This window comes from Lactuca sativa, chromosome 4 (assembly GCF_002870075.4).
Source record: "Lactuca sativa cultivar Salinas chromosome 4, Lsat_Salinas_v11, whole genome shotgun sequence".
NCBI lineage: Eukaryota > Viridiplantae > Streptophyta > Magnoliopsida > Asterales > Asteraceae > Lactuca > Lactuca sativa.
This window is the reverse complement of record NC_056626.2, coordinates 405,734,478-405,755,242: the sequence shown is the minus strand read 5'-3', so window position 1 is coordinate 405,755,242 and position 20,765 is coordinate 405,734,478. Positions and strand designations below refer to the sequence as shown.

Sequence of the window (20,765 nt, the reverse complement as noted above, 5' to 3'; positions counted from 1 at the left end):
CTCGTCGAGTTAGGAGATGACTCGACGAGTTTTCCTTCTAAATGAACATCGATTGAATCCACATCCGACTCGTCGAGTTGTATGAACAACTCGTCGAGTTCATCATCAACTGATACTCTTGTCCTGACTTGACTCACCGAGTTGTATGAACAACTCTTCGAGTTACTCTTCATCCTATGAACACGTTTTGTCCTATGAACACGTTTTGTCTTCGAGTTACTCTTCTATGCTCTTCCTTCTTCCTTGAGATCAAAACTCACAAGAATCACTCAAAAGGCCTTAAATCTTCACAAAAACGGCTAGGGTTTGCTATGAGGAGTGTTTGGGAGCATAAAGGGGGAAAGGAGGCTGCATAAGGTCGTTTAAATAGGGTGCAAACCCCTGGATTAGGGTTTTTTGCCCAAACAGCGGCTACTCGCCGAGTCCGGGACTCGACTCGCTGAGTCCGCAACTTAATCCCCGCGCCTCATCCCGCTTCTACTCGGCGAGTCAGTCCTTCGACTCACTGAGTCCAAGGCCAAAAATGCAAAAATAAATGAAGATTTAATAACATAATACATACCAATAACTAGGTGCTACAACTCAGCTGGGATATTTTCGTCATTTGCTCTTTATAAGTACTTTACCTCCTTTACTCGGCAGTAGATACCATTTCTTTGTACATGTTCTTGTTTGCATTTTGAAGTTAGCAGCTCTCGGAAATAACAAAGCAAAAATGGTGAAATGCTCATGTGGATGTTTGGCCATAATCAGAATGTCTTCCACTCCATCAAACCCTGGAAGACCATTATATGCTTGCCCCACTAAGGTTTGTTTGAGTTTCTTTATTAGGACATTGTATCCCTAATTTATTTGTTTTTATCTTTGTATTATACACTTCTAACTTCTAAATTGATTTTTTTAGGGACCTCGTAATGGTTTTATTTGTTGGGTAGAAGAAGCAGACACTAAGAATATGATTGCTGAAGCAGTTATGATTGCAGGATTGGCTAGGTCAAACAAGAAGCTTGAATCAAAGATTTGGAAACTGAAGATGTCTTTAGTTCTAAGTTGGATTATTTTCTTTGGCATAATTGTGTACAAGTTGTAATTACGAAATATGTAGCAGTTTTTTATGTCCTTGTCAGGGAAATTGTTATGGTTATTTACATTATCCTTGTAGTGACTTTCAATCACTAATGTCAATAATAGACATCAATGCCATGTTCACCTAGAGTAAATGGGACCATATATATCCAGCACTAATGTAAATAATGGACCCCAATACCATGCACGTCCATAAACACAACACACCATCATTAGGACATTGAAACCTTTTGCATACAAACACCACAGTGAGTTCATAACATAGTAATTTATATTAGATTAAAATTAAACAAAAATAGTACAGAACATAAAATCAAAACACTTAATCCAACATTGTTTAGCATAACCAAAGTGACTACATAACACCACAGTGAGTACATAACATAAAATTGAAACACTTAATCCAACATTGTTTAGCATGACCAAAGTGAGTAGAAAACATCAAATTAAGACACTTAACTCGAAATCAGTTGTCATAAACACATTGACTACATAACGACATTGACCACACTTAACCTATTCTAGTTCCATTGGCTTGTCAATAGTGTAGCCTTCCCCATTGTTACCCTCAACCTGTGTACCAAGTTTTTTCTTCAAAATTATTTCCGACTTCTTTCTTGTCTTGACAATTACCTTTTTACCCCTCCCTCCTATATCATCTTTACCATCCTTTGTCTTCCTACCATTGCTTCTTTCCCCAACATTACCATTACTGCCCTTTTTACCCCTCCCCCCTTTATCATCTATAACATCATTTGCCTTCTTACCATTGCTTCCTTCCCCAACTTTTCCATTAATGCCCTTATTACCCCTCCCTCCTTCCTCATCTGTCATACCTTTTGCCTTCTTAGCATTGCTTCCCTCCCCATCAATAACATCTGATCTCTTCCTTTTCCTTACCTCTAGTTTTGTTGGCTTTTCAGATTTAGAACATGTAACCTTGTTATGTCCTGCTTGTTTGCATACACTACACATAATCTTTTTCCCAACCTTTGACACAGTATGTCTAGCACCCCTTTCACTTGAATCCTTTCTTCTATTAACTTTAGGTCTACCTAGCATTTTTCTTTTCAATGGTGGCAAAGGTGGAATGAATTCAGTAGGTGGCCACGTGTTGCTACCATTCATCCCATGCATAGGATACTTGTAGGTGTTCTTATAAATTACTCCATAGTACATTGGATCCACATAATTACCAACATCACTGTTAAGGTATGAGATTGTTGCAACTGAATGCACACATCCATACCCATTTAGTTTCCACACTCTACATGAACAAGTTCTCCTATCTACATCCACAATGTAAGACTCTGCCAAATTCCTTGTTTCAAACTGGTTTAAACCAATAGGTAAAACCTGCCAATACGTGATGCAATGGTATAAAAGTTAGGGTGTATAGTGGAAAAACCAAATAAAGTATTAATAGAAAAGAAAAAAACATTTGAGCTCTTTTCAACTGATTCAATAGGATCGTAATGGCTGGGCATGGTTTATAATCAGGCCATGAACAACCTTTGATGGTGAGATTGAATTGCCTCTCCATAACATACAACCTAATTTCTTCTAACATTGTGATTATTGGTTTTTTCCTTGCATCTCTAATGACATTGTTGAAGCTTTCAGATAATCCATTTTCAACTGCATCACACATCCTCCCCTCTCTAAAGAAAGCTCTACTCCATGATTTTGGGTTCTTTTCCATAAGGTAGTCAAATGTTGCAGGATTTAGTACTTGTATTTCCTTCATTGCTGCATTGAATAAAGGTTCAGTTGATGCTTTGCAAGCTTTCCAAAACATCCTCTCATAATGCACACCACTGAACATTTTCCTAAAGTTGGCAACAATATGCCTTGCACACTGTCTGTGTTCAGCATTAGGCATTACTTCCTTCACAGCCTCCAATAACCCCTATACAATTTAAATTCATATGTTAAGAAAATGGAATTTTATTAACAAGAAATATGAAGTATAATAAGTGATATACCTTATGTTGATTTGACATAAGGGTGATACCACTACCATCATCAACTTGTAGATCATCTTGAAGATTCTCCAAAAACCATTTCCAATTTTCTTTATTTTCCACACACACAACTGCCCATGCTATTGGGAAAATATGATTGTTAGCATCTCTTCCTACGGCACATATCAATTCTCCACTACATAATCCCTTTAAGAAACAACCATCCAGGTTTATTACTCTTCTACAAATTCCTTTCCAACCTTGTTTCATCCCTTCAAAGCATATGTAAAACTTACTAAAATATGTCTTCCCATCAGGCATACTGTTGACATCCAATCTGACAGTTGATCTTGGATTGGATCTTCTTATCTCTTCACCATATGACTAAAGCTTGGCATAATGCTCAACTAGTGTACCTTCAATAAGTTCAATTGCATATTTCTTTGCTCTTCTACACTGTCCCATACTCACATCAATTCCAAATTTTTGTTTTACTTCTTCCTTTAGTAGCCTAACACTCATCTTTTGTTTTTGTAAAAATTTAGATGTGAAATGGCTACCAATCCATGCATAGCTTACAATTGAGCCCATTTTAAAATTTCTAGCACAATTATGGTCATCTATAAGAGACCTAATCTGAAATGGATTTTCCTCACTCGTCCATGAAGCCCACAATCTAAACTTGCATTGCCCTGAACAACATTTAACTAAAAACCTCCTACTATCATTTTTTTGTAGCACAATTGATATCCTTTAGCAACAACATAATTACACAACATATGTTTTAACTGTTTAGGATTTTCAAATCTCATTCCTAACACAGGTTTTTGTTTTTTCCAATGAACATTTTCATTAAAAGTTGTTACCTCCTCATGAATTAGGTCGTGTTCATCCATCTGATCAAATGGATCTTCATGAGATGGATCCTCTTAAGGTGGAGTGTCTGGAGTTGGTTGCTCCTTGGGGCAGAGCTTATTCAAAAATACATCATTCAAGGTCTTGTTCATGGGGATGCAATCTCCATCTTCAATGTTATCGTCCAAATCACCTTGCACTTGTACTTTATCTAGGTCAATGCCTCCTTCTGTCTCAACATGCAACTCTTCTACTACTTCACCTACACCAGAAAACTTATCCTCGGGGGTGCATACTTCAGCCATCTCATCAACAATCCATTGATGAACATGAACACCAACATGATCCATGTACACAGAAATTACACAACCAGAATTATACCCTACTTCGATAAACTCCTGGTAGTCTTTCTCAGTTGCTATTATCCTCAGTCCTTCAGGGAACTCAATATCGGGCATGCAAAAGTACACATCAACACATGTCTCGTTTGCGAATCTCTGAATGAACACTAGAAATTCGTTTTTGTCCATTCCAGCAAAATCCACATCCTCAAACCTTTGCTCCACTCCATCTGAGTAACTGATCACTGGATACCTCATAAACAAACCAGCAAAATGAAGATCTATCTTCATGTAGACGACCATAGAAAAAATCCAGGTTTGATTTTTGGATGAACAGTAGAAGAAAAAGAAGATATTGGTAGATGAAACCGATTAAAGACGAAAATTACTTGGAGAGGAAGGGTTGGTGTCATTTATCGATACACTAACACGTGGCATATGATTTAGTTTAATGACCTGACTTTCTTTTAATGACATGTCCAAGAAATAATGCTGATTGAGATTGTGGTCACCGTTGACCCCTTCACTTTATAAAAATGGCCTAATTAGCCGGTTAAGTGTTAGTTTATGCCATTCTAAAGCCAAAAAATAAAATGAGGGACCTTTTAAACCAAAACTTATATGAACTGACATAAACAAACGTAAACGAACATTCTCGAACATAATTAAATAAATGAGACCATTTTTCATATTCGTTCGTTTAGAATCTGTGTTCATGTTTGTTCATTTATTAAATAAACAAACATAAGTGAACCTCCTACTGAACGGTTCACGAACAATTCGTTGAACGTTCGGTTTATTTACAACCTTAATTGCATCAAGTACGTATCATACTGAACCAAAACATTGGATTTTTTTTTCTTTTTTTATTTGATCTAACCACCACACAACTTTAAGGTGATATTAACAAATTTTCTGAAATTATTGATTAACGTCAGATCTTTGAGTAACCGAGAGGCGAGATCAATATACGTATAAATATTAAATAACATTCATTATAGCTATAATATTATATTTATCTTGAAATTGTCCATATATAATTATAGTAATTGTCAAATCTTACATACAATAGAATTTGCCTTCTATGTTCTCATCTTGATAGTATTTGAATCGATATATAAACGGAACACTATAAAAAAACAATGCCTTTTCTTTTAGAGAAGGGTTGATTTGAAAACTAAGAAATTGACTTTTTAATGTAAGAAAAATTAATGTATTATTTTATAAAAACTACCTAGAATGTTTTTGCCAATATTTGACTTTTTAAACCCTTCACCTTCTAGGAATTTCAAACCCATTTCTAAACGAAATAATATCATTTTTCGTTTGTTTATACAAGTCTTGATGACGTTTTTTTTTGGTAGAAAGCATTATTCTTTTAATAATTACTCAAAAATATATTTTGCATGAACAATGAGTAACATCCTAGTTAATATTATAACGGTATCTTTATATTTATGAAAAGTTAATTACAAGCAATGTGTTACAGTTTTATTTATTTAGAAAAGTCGATCGATCCATTTGTACAAAGTTAAAAACATATTTTGCCTGAATAACGAGTCTTTATAATTTATTACTTTTTCTAAAGTTGAGGGCTTGAGGCATCATATTTAACCCAGTCACGTCAAAATGGATCGATTTTTGCTATATTTTATTTCAAAGACTCAACCAATAAAATCTGATATATAATTCAAAATTAATATAATGATTTTTCTGGTTATTGGTCTAATAAATTGCACTTTTTGAATATTTGTTTGAAAGATAATTCAAAACTCGTTTAAACCCTACACCATTTTGTCCACTTTGAAAGGTATACTCCACTCCACACATGAATTACTTTTAGTTATGATATACAAGTGGGGGGTTGTAGACAAAATTAGATGTATAAAGTTGACCTACTTTATGATCATTAGTTTGTTGTGATATAACGGTTTACAATCTCAAAATACGTGCATTAAATATGGACAGATTATATTTGTTCAAACAAAATTATATAACATATATTAAAATAATGAATTTTTATGAATAAATGAAAATATACAATCTAGCATACAACGTGTTAATGTAGTGTGACATGAGGTGTGTTATTAATCGATCACTAGGTGTGACCCGTTGTAATACACGCGCTGATTAAAGAAAAATTAAATATGAAAATGTATATATTAATTAATTTATTTTAAAAAAATTGAAAAAAATATAAAATAAATAATGAATAAGTAATTCAATGTGTACGAATAATAAATATTGACATGTTTTAAATAATTATGTTGAATATCACGATGTAAACATTAAACATTTTTAAATAAATATAAAATTTAATAATTAACAACCAACTATATTAGTGACATAAAATAATACAATAAGGGAAGTTGTGATATATTTCATTAACAACAGTAACAAACACTATTGCTACAATACATGTTCATCCATCAAAATCATCCCCATATGAGGTGTGTCATGAGGATTTGACCAAGTTGTCTTTTTCCATAGATGGATAATCCGAACCTTGATTCTATAATAATGTTTTGTTAGAGCTAAGTAACTAATCATGACAATCATGATTGGATCCATGAAATTATAGTTTAATAGAAGATATATGAAAGAACATTAAGCAAATATTCAGTATGCTCCTGTTTATGAAAATGTGAACCATCAGGTAATTATGTAATTTTTATATAAAGACATAGATTGTTTATATAATTTTTTATATAAAAAGAGGGACTGTTTGTGTAATTATGTATTTATTAGACAGAGACTGTTTATATTAATCCGTGACACAAGGATTGTTTATGTAATTATGTCATATATGGATTGTATATGTAATTATGTCACATAGGGTCTGTTTATGTTATTTTGTGTTTCTCATGTAAATTGTATGAAATGTGTGTATGTGTTGGAAATAAAATGGGAATATAGTTAGTTTAAGTGATTACAACACCTAATCCTTCCAACAAAAACAAGTTTGTGATACAATGCTATATTTCAAACTATAATGCTATAATGGGTATACTTTTAAAGTACAATGTTGTGATATGAACAAGGTTCTAGAACTCGTTACTCGGTACCTGTTCGACCGACTACCGAGTAGCGAGTACTCAGGAGTACTCGGATTTGGAAATTTGTGTAGAAATATTTTTAGGGAAATTATATATGTCAAAATTATAAGATAAAATCATAAGTTGATTGAAATATATAACAAAATTGGATACATGTGAATACACAAAAAATGAAAAACACATAATGGTCTCACTTCGTAAATAATTACTGAAAATTTAAGATATGTATGTAGTAATAATCACATGTGTGTGTGTGTGTTAAATAATAAATCATTAAGTATATTATACATATTAATCACCGAGTTGACCGAATTTCACAACATTATTCAGTTCGTAAGGAGCCGATCGGGGAGTACTCGGGATTATGTAACTCGCATCGACAAGGGGGGGAGTAGCGAGTACTCAGAGAAGTAATCGACCAACTCGGCGAGTTTTACAACACTGGATATGAAAGCGGTCAAATAACATTTTTATTTCAGTTTTTAATGAAATTACCATTTTACCCCTACAACAACTATGTATTTATCAAAACAAATATGTATATGTTTATATCTCACACACATTAACACAAACATACAAAACAGAAGACAAATTATATTTTACTTCCTAAAGTACAATGTTATTTTTTCCAAACACATACAGACAAACGAAAGTTACACATTAAATTAGGACGGTAAACTATCCCTGTCGTTCTAAAGGTATATATTTTCTAATTCTCCTATTTTTCAATTTGTGTTGGTTACTGGGTTTATTACTTTATTGGTTTATCCAAGATTCTAAGTAGTTGTACTCTATATTGAGGTATAAAGACATAAAAGTTACCTAACATCATTAGATGAAAATACTATAAGGTCAAATAATATAATTTCATACGCTATGTTTATTTCTCACACACATACAAAATAGAAAAAAAAATATTTTACTTCATAAAGTACAATGTTATTTGTTCGAAATCTTCACACAATAGACGAATATACCCCTATATACTCCCTCCCTCTATTAACTATAATATAATCAATAAAGACTTAAAAGTACTTGACATCACTTAACTAACTACCCTTTGTAGTCCTTCTATTTACCGACATACAAAATGCATAAGAGCTCAAAAGTTAGCAGAAAAAATTAACATAAATGGTCCCTGCAAGGTTTCAAGATTACCTCTCAAAGGTATACACAATATGATTACGTAACGCCCGTATATTAGGGCTAGTCAATTTAGAGACGATAAGCGTCAAAAATGACTTTCTGATAGAAGATTATTTAGAATGAATAATCTTACCTAAGTTGTAGTATATGTTACAAGGATTTCGTACATATAAAGAGTGCCGAAATCCGAGTTATAACGAAGAAGCTATGACCTGTCGAAGTTTCGCGACAAAACCGGTACGACACAGCGTGACGTAAATCGTGAATTTACGTTAGAACGATATTTAGCCTTATCGATCTAAATGAAAGTCGTAGAGTTCGTTAAACCGTGAGCGTGCATAAAAAGAACGCCCAAATCTGACTCCGTATGAGGAAGTTAGGATTTTTCTAAGTTCCAGCTTAGCAGTATGCAGCCCGAAACTCGAACTTGAGATCGAGTGATATTTGGTCGAAGTAATCTAAACGAGAATCTAAGACCTCATTATTAGTAGTGAAATGATAAAAAGACAGACAAAAGCGGACGTTGGATGAAGAAATTATGAATTTATAACGGAGTTTTCCTGTCCCGACCTACTAAAAATAAATAATAAAAATAAAGTCAAAATTAGTCGACGGAGTCTAAACGAAAGTTGTAGAGCGTAGTCTCATCTACACGGGGATATAAAGAACGTAAAAACGGAGCTTGTATGAGGAATATACGAATTTTTGAAGTTTATTAAATAATTAATATATTTAATTTAAATATAAAATCCGATATTATCCGAAGGTGGGGAGTCATTGGACTTATCCGAGTTACGCCCAGCGTAACTGTAGAATTACGTCCAGCGTAATCCCAGTTTCAGCCCCTATAAATACCTTGCGAGGGAAACCGAAATTCTTTGCTAATTTCTCTTCTCTCTGTCCCGTTTTGCATCGATTTTCGTGCAAGAGATACCCCGAAGCCCCGGTATCATTTTCGAGCCCCAAAGCAAGTCCCGAAGCCCCGAAGATCCCGAGAAGTGAAATTTCCAAGCCGAAGCTCTGCCCGCGAGAAGCCCGGTTTTGTGAAGATCTCTCGGTTTCACCGAAGAATACTACTTCTACAAGCCGTAGTGTTGTCCAATCATCTTATGATCAAGTGAGTGTATATTTACTTTCTTCTAACACATAAATATAAAGTATTAGCTATGAAATACATGCTATGTGTTATATATTATTTGTCTATTTGAGATGGGCTTGGAATTGATGTTTTTATACAGGTGTTGTCACAACCAGGAAATTCGATGTCTTGTAAATATTTAACAATGATAACAAATGTGAACCAACAATGTGAAAGCATGTAGGATGCTTATTCAATAACAACAGATTTTCAGTCAAACACTTCATACAAGCACTGCAAATGGTCAACAAAGAATTGGAAACCTTTGAAATCCCGGTTAAAGTCCATTTTGGACTAGGATTTCCTTATTGGACCTAATGGACCAATATGTTTCCAATTTGACTACTTTGGACTTAGAACTCTTAAATGGGCTCTAATTGGACCCACTTCTATTTATTTTAATATTTTGGGCCATATTGGGCCTAGAATGAAATAAAATACTTTAATGGACCTTATTGGGCCATAACTAACCCAATTAGCCCTAATGGGCCATAAAAATCATTTCTTGATTTACTTTGGGCCAAAAGTTATCTAAATTATCTATAATTTGGGCTTAAGCATTTAGGGGTCTAATTCTTTCCTTTTCCCCCCTCCATTCTCGGCCCAAGCCCAAAAGAAAGGAAGGGTTGACTTTTTGCATGCCACATCATTTTTGTTTGTGGGATAATTAGGTATTACACTTCAAACATTCATGCACTTCTCATATTTCCATGCAACCTCACTCTTTTTTCTCCCTCTCTTTCCTTCTCTCGGTCGAAGACACAAAGAAACACACACACACCTCACAAAAAAATTCTCTCTAAATCACTTAAGACACATCTCTTCTTCTTCATCCAAAAATCTCGAATTTTGCTTGTGATTCAAGAGGTTTTCATCAAGTAGTTCACATCTTTGGTAAGTTATCTCTTTGATTCATAACATATCTTCTCCATTTTACCAACAATCTCCCTTATCTCATACAAAACTTGTGATCTTGCACCTTAGAAACATCTAAGTTCGAGATCCTCCAAGAAAGCTTGCTAGGATCGAATCTTCTTCATCTTTTCCTTCAAAAACCGAAACCATACTCAAGGTGAGCTTCATACCCCTTTCTTTTCGGTTTTCATGAGTTTTATGGGGGGGAATACAAGAAAATGTGTAGATCTATTTGTATGTGTATGCTATGTGTGATTTGATGCATGTATGTGTGTGATTTCATGTGTTTTGTGATGAATATGTTACCAAAAAGGGTGTAAACCCGAGATCTATGACATGAGAAAGGAAACAAACATAATCTAAGCTATTTTACAAAGTCATGAATAATAGCTTATAAGGTCATGATGTACACATTCTAACATAAAACCTATTTTTGGGCTTAAATTGTCAAAAATACAAAACTTGGGATACAAATCGACAAATCACGGTTTCTTGAAGGTCAAAAGGGTCAAAACAGTTTCTATAATCATTTTTCTGAATACAAAATTTTCAAGGGACTTAAAATATAAAATTTTAGCTTAATGGGCTAATTTTTGGGCTTTTCGGCCCAATAAGCCTCAAAATGCGAAAAAGGATAAATTTTAGGAGCTGAAATGAAACTTTCTGTAAAACAGGGGGTAATTAGCATGACAAAATCATTTTATGAGTCAAAAATGATTTTCACTATAAAAAAGGACCAAAAATGTAAAGTTTTTAGATTTTTGGCCAAAACTGTAAAAGTTGTGAAAAATGGGGCTCTAACCGAGAAACACTATTCTGGAAGGGCTGAAGCTGTCAACAAAATAAATTTTGGGTTAAAATTGTGTTTTCATCAAATAAATAATACAAAAGTGTCAAGAAAAGGTTTTAAGGACTAAAAATGAAATTCTTCTATATAAAAGGACCAAAAGTGTTATTTTTATAAAAGAAGGGTAGTGAAAAGGTCAAATCCCACTTTTAAACAAAATAATTCATTAATACAAAACATAAAATCCACAACTACTGACGAAACGGAAAACAAATACACTCTCAACAACAAATATCGTTACAAACGAAGTGATTCGGTCTCGAATCAATACAAAACAACAAGCGTTAAACCAAATCATCTAAATAAATACGCGATAACTACGATGAGCAAACTTACAAAATTTGGGCTTGGAAGTTTCAAATCATGCTTGTTGGGCCTTGCTATCCCATTAACATGATCTTTAGGCCCAAAGGGAATATGCTTATGTGTTATTGGGCCTCCTATGACCCGATATCATGTAAAAGGACTTTCAATGGCTCTAATGTGCTATTGGGCCCTAACGGCCCATTAGTATTGGTAGTGAGGTCAAGAAATCAAATGCGAGTTGGGCCAACGTGCCTTTCGCATTCCTGCAGCCTAATTAACTCACGGAATATGATGGGACTTCGTAGTCCCTTTTTCCTCGTTTGTTAGGCTTACGAGTAATCAAGGTAAACAGATTCAGGGCATTAATCAAAAGTAATCATGGTTGTTGGATTAAGTGAGTAGTGACGGACGACGCTTCTAAGGATCGTTCGAAACCTGTAGTTATAAACTAGGCATTTCCAAATGCATGATTATAACGAGTCACAAACCCTAATTAATCCAAAGCCACCCGAGAAATCAAAAATCATTCGTCGTGACGGTATAACAAATTGGGAATTCATTGTGTTTTATGTAATGAGAAAACATCGGGTTTTCCTGGGAAGTTCAACATTTTCACTTGCGCGACCATTATAGAAGTTCAACAATTATACATGTTTTGAAAATCAACAAGCATATATTCACGGATCTTCACACTTTTTATAAACAATGATCTTTTCAGTATAAGATTTTCTAGGTTTTACAAACTACACCAAATCATTTTACCACAACATTGCTTATGAACTCACTAACATTTCATATGTTGACGTTTTTCAAAATTAACTTGTATTCTCAGGTAACAGGTAAACCGGAGAATAAGTAGCAAGTAATGTCAGGATGTTTTGCTTATGATATCTATCAGACAATTTATGTTATGAAATTGTAATGTTTAAAACAATGTACTGGATGTAAACAATATCAGTTGTATCATTTCAATACATGGTGATGATTTATGTTATGATTCATGTATATTCATTGTGATGGTATTCAATTTAAGTCACAAGAGCCCTCGGACGTTTCCGCCATCTGGTTCGGGGGTGTGACAGGTGTCAAATGATTTAAACTGTGTTTGTATTTATATCTACAAAAATGTTGGGTAGAACATGGGTAGATGAAATAGTTGGTGATAGGGCTGTGCATGGGTCGATTTGGGTCGGTTTTGGACCTCAACCCAACCCAACCCGTAAATGATCGGTTTCTGGTTTTCAGAACCCAATAGGGTCGGTTTCTGGTCGGTTCGGTTTCTCGGTTTCTGATATCGGTTTGGGCGGTTTCTCGGTTTCTTGGGTTCAACCCATACACTTACGGTTTCTGGGTTTAAACCCATGGGTTTTGGGTTTGAACCCATTTTCCAGAAATGTAACAATTAGTTAAATAATTAAAAAAACACCTAAGCTTCTTTTATTTATTTTTATTTTTTTAATATATATATATATATATATATATATATATATATATATATATATATATATATATATATATATATAAACATAAAATAATCAGTAAAAAGCATCGGGTTTGCGGGTTTGCGGGTTTGCTGGGTCGGTTTCTCGGTTTTAAAGAGGGGTCGGTTTCTCGGGTTGTTGGGTCGGTTTCTGGGGGCAAAACCGAAACCGAACCCGGAAATTCGGTTTTTACAAATTTAAAACCCACACCGTCGGTTTTGATTCGGTTTCGGTTTTTTCGGTTTCGGTTTCGTCGGTTTTTGTCGGTTTCTCGGTTTCTTGGTTCGGGTTTGCTCACCCCTAGTTGGTGACGATGCGACTTCGTGCCTATTGAGTAAGCCTTGGTGACGATGCGACTTCGTACCTATTGAGTAAGCTTTGGTGACGATGCGACTTCGTGCCTATTTGATAAACCTTGGTGACGATGTGACTTCGTGCCTATTGAGTAAACCTTGGTGACGATGTGACTTCGTGCCTGTTGAGTAAACCTTGGTGACTGTGGAGTTAGCGCCTGATAGCTATGGATTTAGTATCTGATAGATAAACTTTGGCAGCAATGGACTTCGTGCCAATTCCTTAGGTAAATCCTTAGGAATGAATGAATGAAGGATAATTGGTTCTTAGGGTAAACCCTGAAGAAATAAAGGAGATATGGGGATGAGTATTTGGGTTGATTGTTTGATGATTGAATAATAAATGTATTATTGTGGGCTGAAAACCCTATATGCTCACTAGGCTCCCAAGCCTGATTCACTCAGTTTTCTTTGCATTATAGGTAATGGCACAAGAGTATAAGTTGGTGGACTTGACGAGAGATTTTGTATTATAGATCAGTAGTTATAAATAATTGTTGTAAGGTCTATTTTATACTGTTTATGCTTTTGGTCTGTATCGGAACATGACATCCCGCAGTTTTATTATTTAATAAAAATACATTCTCTTTGAGAAATGTTTTGATAAATGGTTATCATATTTTGTTTTTAGGACAAATTACGCAACTGTTTTCTTTAAAAGATAACACTGATTTTAAAACAAAGCATAAATAAACCGGTTTTTTCTGGCCGTGAAATTGGGGATGTCACAGATTATGTGGGAATAAACAATCGAAAAGTAGAGTAAGAACAACTATCGACACATTAAAATGGAAAAAACATTTAGAACCACATTGGCATTACATCCAACATGTGGTGGACATACAACAAATGGTATTATTACACAATGTGTTAAAAGTAAGAAAAAAAACTAAAATGAGAATGTATACACATATATATTCTTTTACCTATAACAACATGTCAACCTCATCGGGTTTAACCTTCTTAAGCATATCTATATCAGCGGGATAAACCCATGTTTCATTTTGACATTGGACCAAGCCTGTTAAAAAAATAAACCTAAGGAAACAATTAACATACATATATAGAGTTAAAAATACATAAACTTTGAAAATTCAGTAATCAAATGATTTGCAATAGAAACAAACTCAATAATATATGACTAAAAGGGTATAAATGTCCAAGTAAAAATTACAACATCCAACTTTCATAAAACAACCAAATCACAATTGCATTGTTTTAATTTAAAACAAATTAAATAGTGAAATCCCAAAAAAAATGCAAGTACATAAAGGGTGTTGATTTTAATTCAGTAAAATTCAAATATGAGACTTCCATCAACAGGGACCAATGCAGCAAAAGAGAACCAAAACAAAAAATTAAAATGTATTTGTGTCAAGCCAAACATGATGGATAATGCCCCTGCACTGAAACAAAACCATATCATGGTGGTGACAATAACAACATTGATGGAAAAGATAAAGGAAAATAACCTGGTGTTTGGATACATAATCAAGTAAAACAATTAACATACATACATATAATTAAAAATAAATAAACTTCTACATATATATATATATATATATATATATATATATATATATATATATATGGATTTATGATTATTTAGGGTAAAATTAATCTAATATTGCCTTCAACTAACAAACTAGCATGTTTAACTAACCCCATATGTAAAAGAACACTATGGAAGACATTTTATGCCTAAAAGTTATTAATTCAAAAGAAAAAAAGATTTACATGTTTCTTCTGAAACACCCTTTGATTTTATCACATAAGGATACAATAACTGATGTTGTCAAGAAATAACAACTTACTTTCATTATTAAAAGTTTAGAGTAAACAAATATGGATGCTACAGGGGAAATTTGGGTAATTTTAGTCTTCTGTTTTTTATGTTATCCTATTTTTCCTGCAAGGGTATGTGATTTTCTTGAGCAATGCCATTCCTAGATCCTTACTTTGTTACCTATAATATAATGTTCCTAGATGCTTTTATGTTAGTAGGGACCAAAAAAGGATTAATATGTCAATGTGCCAAAGTTGACGTAAATGCCCCTACACTGTTGGATTAGGGTTTTAAGATATAGAAGGGAAAATCATCGGCAAAGTAGGTGACTACGGCGACCGTTAAAATTTCCATCAACAAAGGAAGAAGGAGAGATATATAATTAAATATGGGGTAAGGTTTGGCCGGGTTGTTAATGTTGGAATAGTGTCTAAGACTGCAACTATATTAGGCAAGTATTTGACCTGGTTGTGCATGATCCTTTTGGGTTGCCTTCACCATAGCAACTTGATATGATGATTTATTAAGAGAGAGTAAATATTATTAATATATTATGAGAATAATATAAAGAATAATATATTGTTATTTGATTAATATAAGTCATAGAATTAATTGGAATTAATTTGGTGACTTAAAGAGATTAATTAAATAAGAGGGTATAAACTGTCAATTGTTTGATAGTTAAACTTTAGAATGTAAATCCATATAGATATGGATTGGAAGGATTCTAGAAGCTAAAGGATAGCTCAAATCGTCAATTGCTTATCTAAGGAATAGATTTGGATAGCCTTAAGAAAAGATTATCCAATTAGGGTTTAGGTTGTAACCCTTAAGGAGTCTACAAGTATAAATAGACCCTATGGGTAAGGGAAATCGGCACTTCATCTAAAGCATAGAAACCCTGGCCGATTTCCTCCCCTCTCCTCTCTCCCAAATCATCCTCCTTGCTATTTGGTGTTTGTAAGCCATTAGAGGAGTGACAATTGTGACTCTAGAAGCTCCAAGACAACAAGATCAATAAGGAATTCAAAGGTATGATTCTAGATCTGATTTATCATTGTTCTTATTCCTAAATAGTCATTAGAAGTCTTGGATTCAAAGCATGTTTAATTAGAAAGCCTAGATCCAAGCATTAGGGTTTTGCATGCGCACATAGGAAAGTTCTTATGGCTAAAACCCATCAGTTAAAGGATTTGTGTAAAATTTATATAATGTTATTATTTTAATCAAGAAAATAGTAAAATAAATAAAAAGTAAAGTAAAAGGGAAAGAAGGTTTTAAGCACTTTCAAGTTTGAAGTGGATCAAACTCGCAACAAAATAAACTTTTTGGACCAATAATGATAGTCTAAATTTGTTTAGACGAAATTGACAATTCTTTCAACCACAAGGACCATTTTTGCAATTTAGTCAAACGTTAAAAAAGCCCATTTCTCTTATATAAATATCATACAGGCGAGAAGTCTCCGTTTCCTACTTCGGACTCTCACTGTAGTCTCTTTCCGGCGTACCTGTTTCGGCATCCAAACAGGTAGCTCTTCCGCCTTTTTTGTTTTTTCGATTTTTATTCTATGATTTTCATCTCCGTTCCGTGCTTGTTGCAATTCTTTAGCTCTTTCCATTCGTACAACAAGTTATTGCATTAGGGTTTTATATATCGATAACCCTAAACCCTAACTTTGCCCCTGTTTTCAGATTACAATTTGCTGCTTCAGTCTCTTCTCTACATCGAAACATGAGGTGATTTAATTATATCTTACATATATGTACTGGCTTTTAAGCAAACCCTAGACTGTTAGTCACGCTTCCATTTTAAGCTTTAGTGTTCGAACCTCGGAGTAATAAGTTAGTCTTTCTTTTTGTTGATTTTGCAGTCGACCAATGGAAGAAGATGCACCAGTAAGTACTTTCAGTTTGAATTAATGATTCGATTTTAGTTAGAATCCATTTTTCTAAATTCTGCATCTGATTTCGAATGGTTCAGTTTTCCCCGACGAAAATTTACTTTCTTGCTTTTTAAAACTTGTTGCAGACGAAAAACGAGGAAGAGGAGTTCAACACTGGCCCCCTCTCTGTCTTGATGATGAGTGTCAAAAACAATACACAGGTTAACATATGTTTAGCTGCCTGTATCTTTTAGCTACATAAAGCTAATAGTTAAGAGCTGAGTTTCTTAACAACATCCTTTTGTTGATATTTACGTTTTTGCTGTTTTGTGTTGCACATCCAGGTTCTTATCAACTGCAGGAATAATAAGAAGCTTCTAGGTCGTGTTAGGGCATTTGATCGACACTGCAACATGGTGCTGGAAAATGTTAGAGAGATGTGGACTGAGGTTAGTTCTTCCAAAATAAAATATCAGGTTCCAAATTTGTATACATTTTCTGATTGTTTTAGTTTATGTATGTCAGGTCCCAAAAACAGGAAAAGGCAAGAAGAAAGCTCTTCCGGTTAACAAAGACAGATTTATCAGCAAGATGTTTCTCCGAGGCGATTCTGTCATCATTGTTCTTAGAAACCCTAAGTAAAAGGTATCATTCTTCATTGCTTTTCCTTGACAAATCAGGTCTTTTAGTTTTCTTTTTGATGTTTTGCCATATGTCTTGTGACCTTAGTGATTGCTTCATTAGTGTGCTTCTGTTATTATATCAGCAGTTCCTCTGGTTCATTAAGCAAGAAAAAAGAATGCGAGATAAATATACCATGTCTATGCTGAAAATGGTATGGAATCCAGTTAACTCAAAAAGTCTTATTGGTTGCAGGATTTTGTTGATTTGGGATTCTGGATTGAAACTTTGACCTGTCATTGAAGACAAAGTAGACAATGGTTGTATCTGTTAAAAGATGTTTTTTTTTTTTTTTTTTTTTTTTGTATGATGATTGCTTAACTTCCCTATACTTTAGTTTGAGTTTGTCATGGATTTAAGTTTTGGATTATTAAGACTGGCTGATGCTGAGTTTTTAACGAGTCAAAAAAGAGTAAGGGGTTGTTTGGTAGGGTCTGTTTGATTAAGATTTCAATCCAATAGATGCCTGAATCTGACAGAAGCTCTGAAAAATCTGCTGATTGTGCTGAATCATGCAAATAACCATTTTACCTTTTTGAACTACTTTTCCAGGATAAGTATTAAGTATTGGAAATCAACAAACAGATTTTAGAAATCAGTGAATCCGTAGCATAGCAGTTCTTGGGATCAATATGTTATTACACACCCATTACACTTAATTAGCATTCGATACAAGAGTGATATTGCAAACACCACCTTTACAAGCAGCAAAGAAAACTAACTTTTCATCGAACACTTCGATTTTCAGGTTAACCAAAATGACATTTTTTAATTTTCCAGTTTGGTTAACCGAACCGGTAAAATCTTAAGTTTTCTAGTTTGGTTGCGGTTCATGCTTTCTAGTTTCTGCAATTCTGCTACAGTTAACCGAAAAATCGAAATTTTATTTTCTATTTTTTAAAATATTGTTTATGTTCCTGGTGTAAGTTAATATCAAATTATTTCTTAGAAATTTTTAGTTTCATTTAATAATCATTATATTATCTACATTTTTCATTTTAATCTAATAATTGTCATTGTTAACATTTGTTATAAATATACATATGTTGATATTGATTAAATTTAAAATTGTCATTTGCATTTCATCATCATTAGTCCATTACACATAAATAACTAAATATTTGACTATTATTTATTTATTAATTAAAAATATATTTTTGTACTAGTCGGTTTCCATATTCCATATATATTTGATAATTCATCTTAATTTCATCAATAATAGAAACAACAATATAATTAAACAAATTATATGGATTGTTCAATGCATTTCATTTTTTTTTTAGGAATTTTTTTAAAGGGCTCAGTAATCTTAACATATTTTTATTACTTAGTAATGGTTAATTGGTTAACCAGATAACCGAAGATAACCGAATTGACAAAATCAGTTAACTGAATACCGGTTAACCTGATTTTTCGGTTTAGGTTTAGGTGCAAGAAATGAACGAACCGATAGTCTCGATAATATGTTTTCGGTTCGGTTAAACATCCATGAACACTCTACTCAAGGTAACTTAGAATAACAGGAATTGAATAAGACAACTTTTCTATTTAAGTTTCAAGTTTATAACAAGAACAAATAAGGAAGAACAAGATAAAAATGTAGCTATTCAAGATGCTATGGTCTCCGATATAGAAGAAACTTCTAAGAATACTCCGCCTGCTATTTTATGAACATGCTCTCCCATAATATAGACTGCTATGACAGATGATTGACCTTAATTCCCAAAATGCCATTGTTGTCCCATTATCTTTGTAGCACCCTTATGGTTGCCCATGGTCCCATCCATAGTTGGAATCTTTCTGTTCCTCTTTCTCTGATAGGTAAATTGTAAATGTGGGTGCACAACATTACTCCTCCCCCAAAGGTTGACTTTGTCCTCAAGGTCAAATTCAGGAAATGTTTGTTGGATCGTCATAAAGTCTTCCCATATAGCTTCGAGTTCAAACACCTCCTTCCACTTGATCAAGACTTCCATTCTTTGACCCGCGTCATCGAATTGGTTCCTCACCTCCAAAACTGTTTCTAGTTCCCACTAGAGCACCATTTCTTCTGATAAGTGAGCTGGTAAAGTAGGTATTGCCACTTGATCTCCAATGGCCTTTTTTAATTGAGAAACGTGGAACACGGGGTGAATCTTGGCTGATTCTGGCAATTTGAGCTTATAAGCCACTGACCCGATTTTTTTGATAATCATATAGGCCTATAGTAATGAGCTGCTATCTTCTGGAATGGTCAATGAGCCATGGATCATTGTCGGTAAGGTTGCAGTTTTAGAAAAAGCCATTCCCCTTCCTCGAATGAGACTTCCCTGCGACTTTTATCTGCTACCTTCTTCATCATTTGCTAGGATTGAATCAGATTTCCTTTAAGATCATCGAGTATGGCGTCCCTTTCTAGGAGTTACTCTTCTACTGTAGAGACAACCATACCTCCTTTTTGCAGCCTAAGAACACGAGGTGGATCACGACCATATAAGGCCTTGAAGGGTGTGATCCTTCCAGACGTGTGGTAGGTTGTATTATGCCAAAACTCAGCCCAATGTAGCCATTTCTGTGACAACCGTCAATATCCGGTCAAGTCAAAGTCAATAAAGTCAACAAATCAAACCGGTCAACTCAATTAACCCTTGTATATTAGGGTTTACATTGTGTTTACTATTGTACAACACACTATCTTTATGCAAAGTATCGCTTTGAGTCTTCACGTGTTCAGAAAATCTAAACCCTAATCAGGGTAAGTGATGGAACTACTCGATAAAACGTTATTTCATACCCTTCAGGGGCGTATAACGCTCATAACAAGGCAAAACAGGGTTTACAAACCTTGCATTTCGAAGTTAAACACTCACAAAGGTCACAAACAAAGTCTCCCTCAATCTCTCTCTCTCTCTCTCACACACTCTCTCTCTCTCTCTCTATCTCAAA

General features: G+C 34.1%; 2 protein-coding genes across 2 annotated transcripts; one reads left to right on the top strand and one right to left on the bottom strand.

Moving 5' to 3' along the window:
- Nucleotides 1-1,602: 1,602 nt before the first annotated feature.
- On the bottom strand, nt 1,603-3,641 carry LOC128133758 (uncharacterized). Its single transcript, XM_052771299.1, has 4 exons — nt 3,467-3,641; nt 3,072-3,322; nt 2,495-2,995; nt 1,603-2,442 (listed from the first exon to the last, which is right to left on the bottom strand). Exons 1-4 carry the CDS (start codon nt 3,639-3,641, stop codon nt 1,603-1,605), a joined length of 1,767 nt encoding a protein of 588 aa, XP_052627259.1.
- A 13,069-nt stretch (nt 3,642-16,710) lies between these two features.
- On the top strand, nt 16,711-18,210 carry LOC111883104 (uncharacterized). Its single transcript, XM_023879479.3, has 7 exons — nt 16,711-16,804; nt 16,969-17,013; nt 17,148-17,172; nt 17,306-17,380; nt 17,504-17,608; nt 17,685-17,804; nt 18,036-18,210. Exons 2-6 carry the CDS (start codon nt 17,009-17,011, stop codon nt 17,799-17,801), a joined length of 327 nt encoding a protein of 108 aa, XP_023735247.1. The 5' UTR covers nt 16,711-16,804; nt 16,969-17,008; the 3' UTR covers nt 17,802-17,804; nt 18,036-18,210.
- Nucleotides 18,211-20,765: the final 2,555 nt, after the last annotated feature.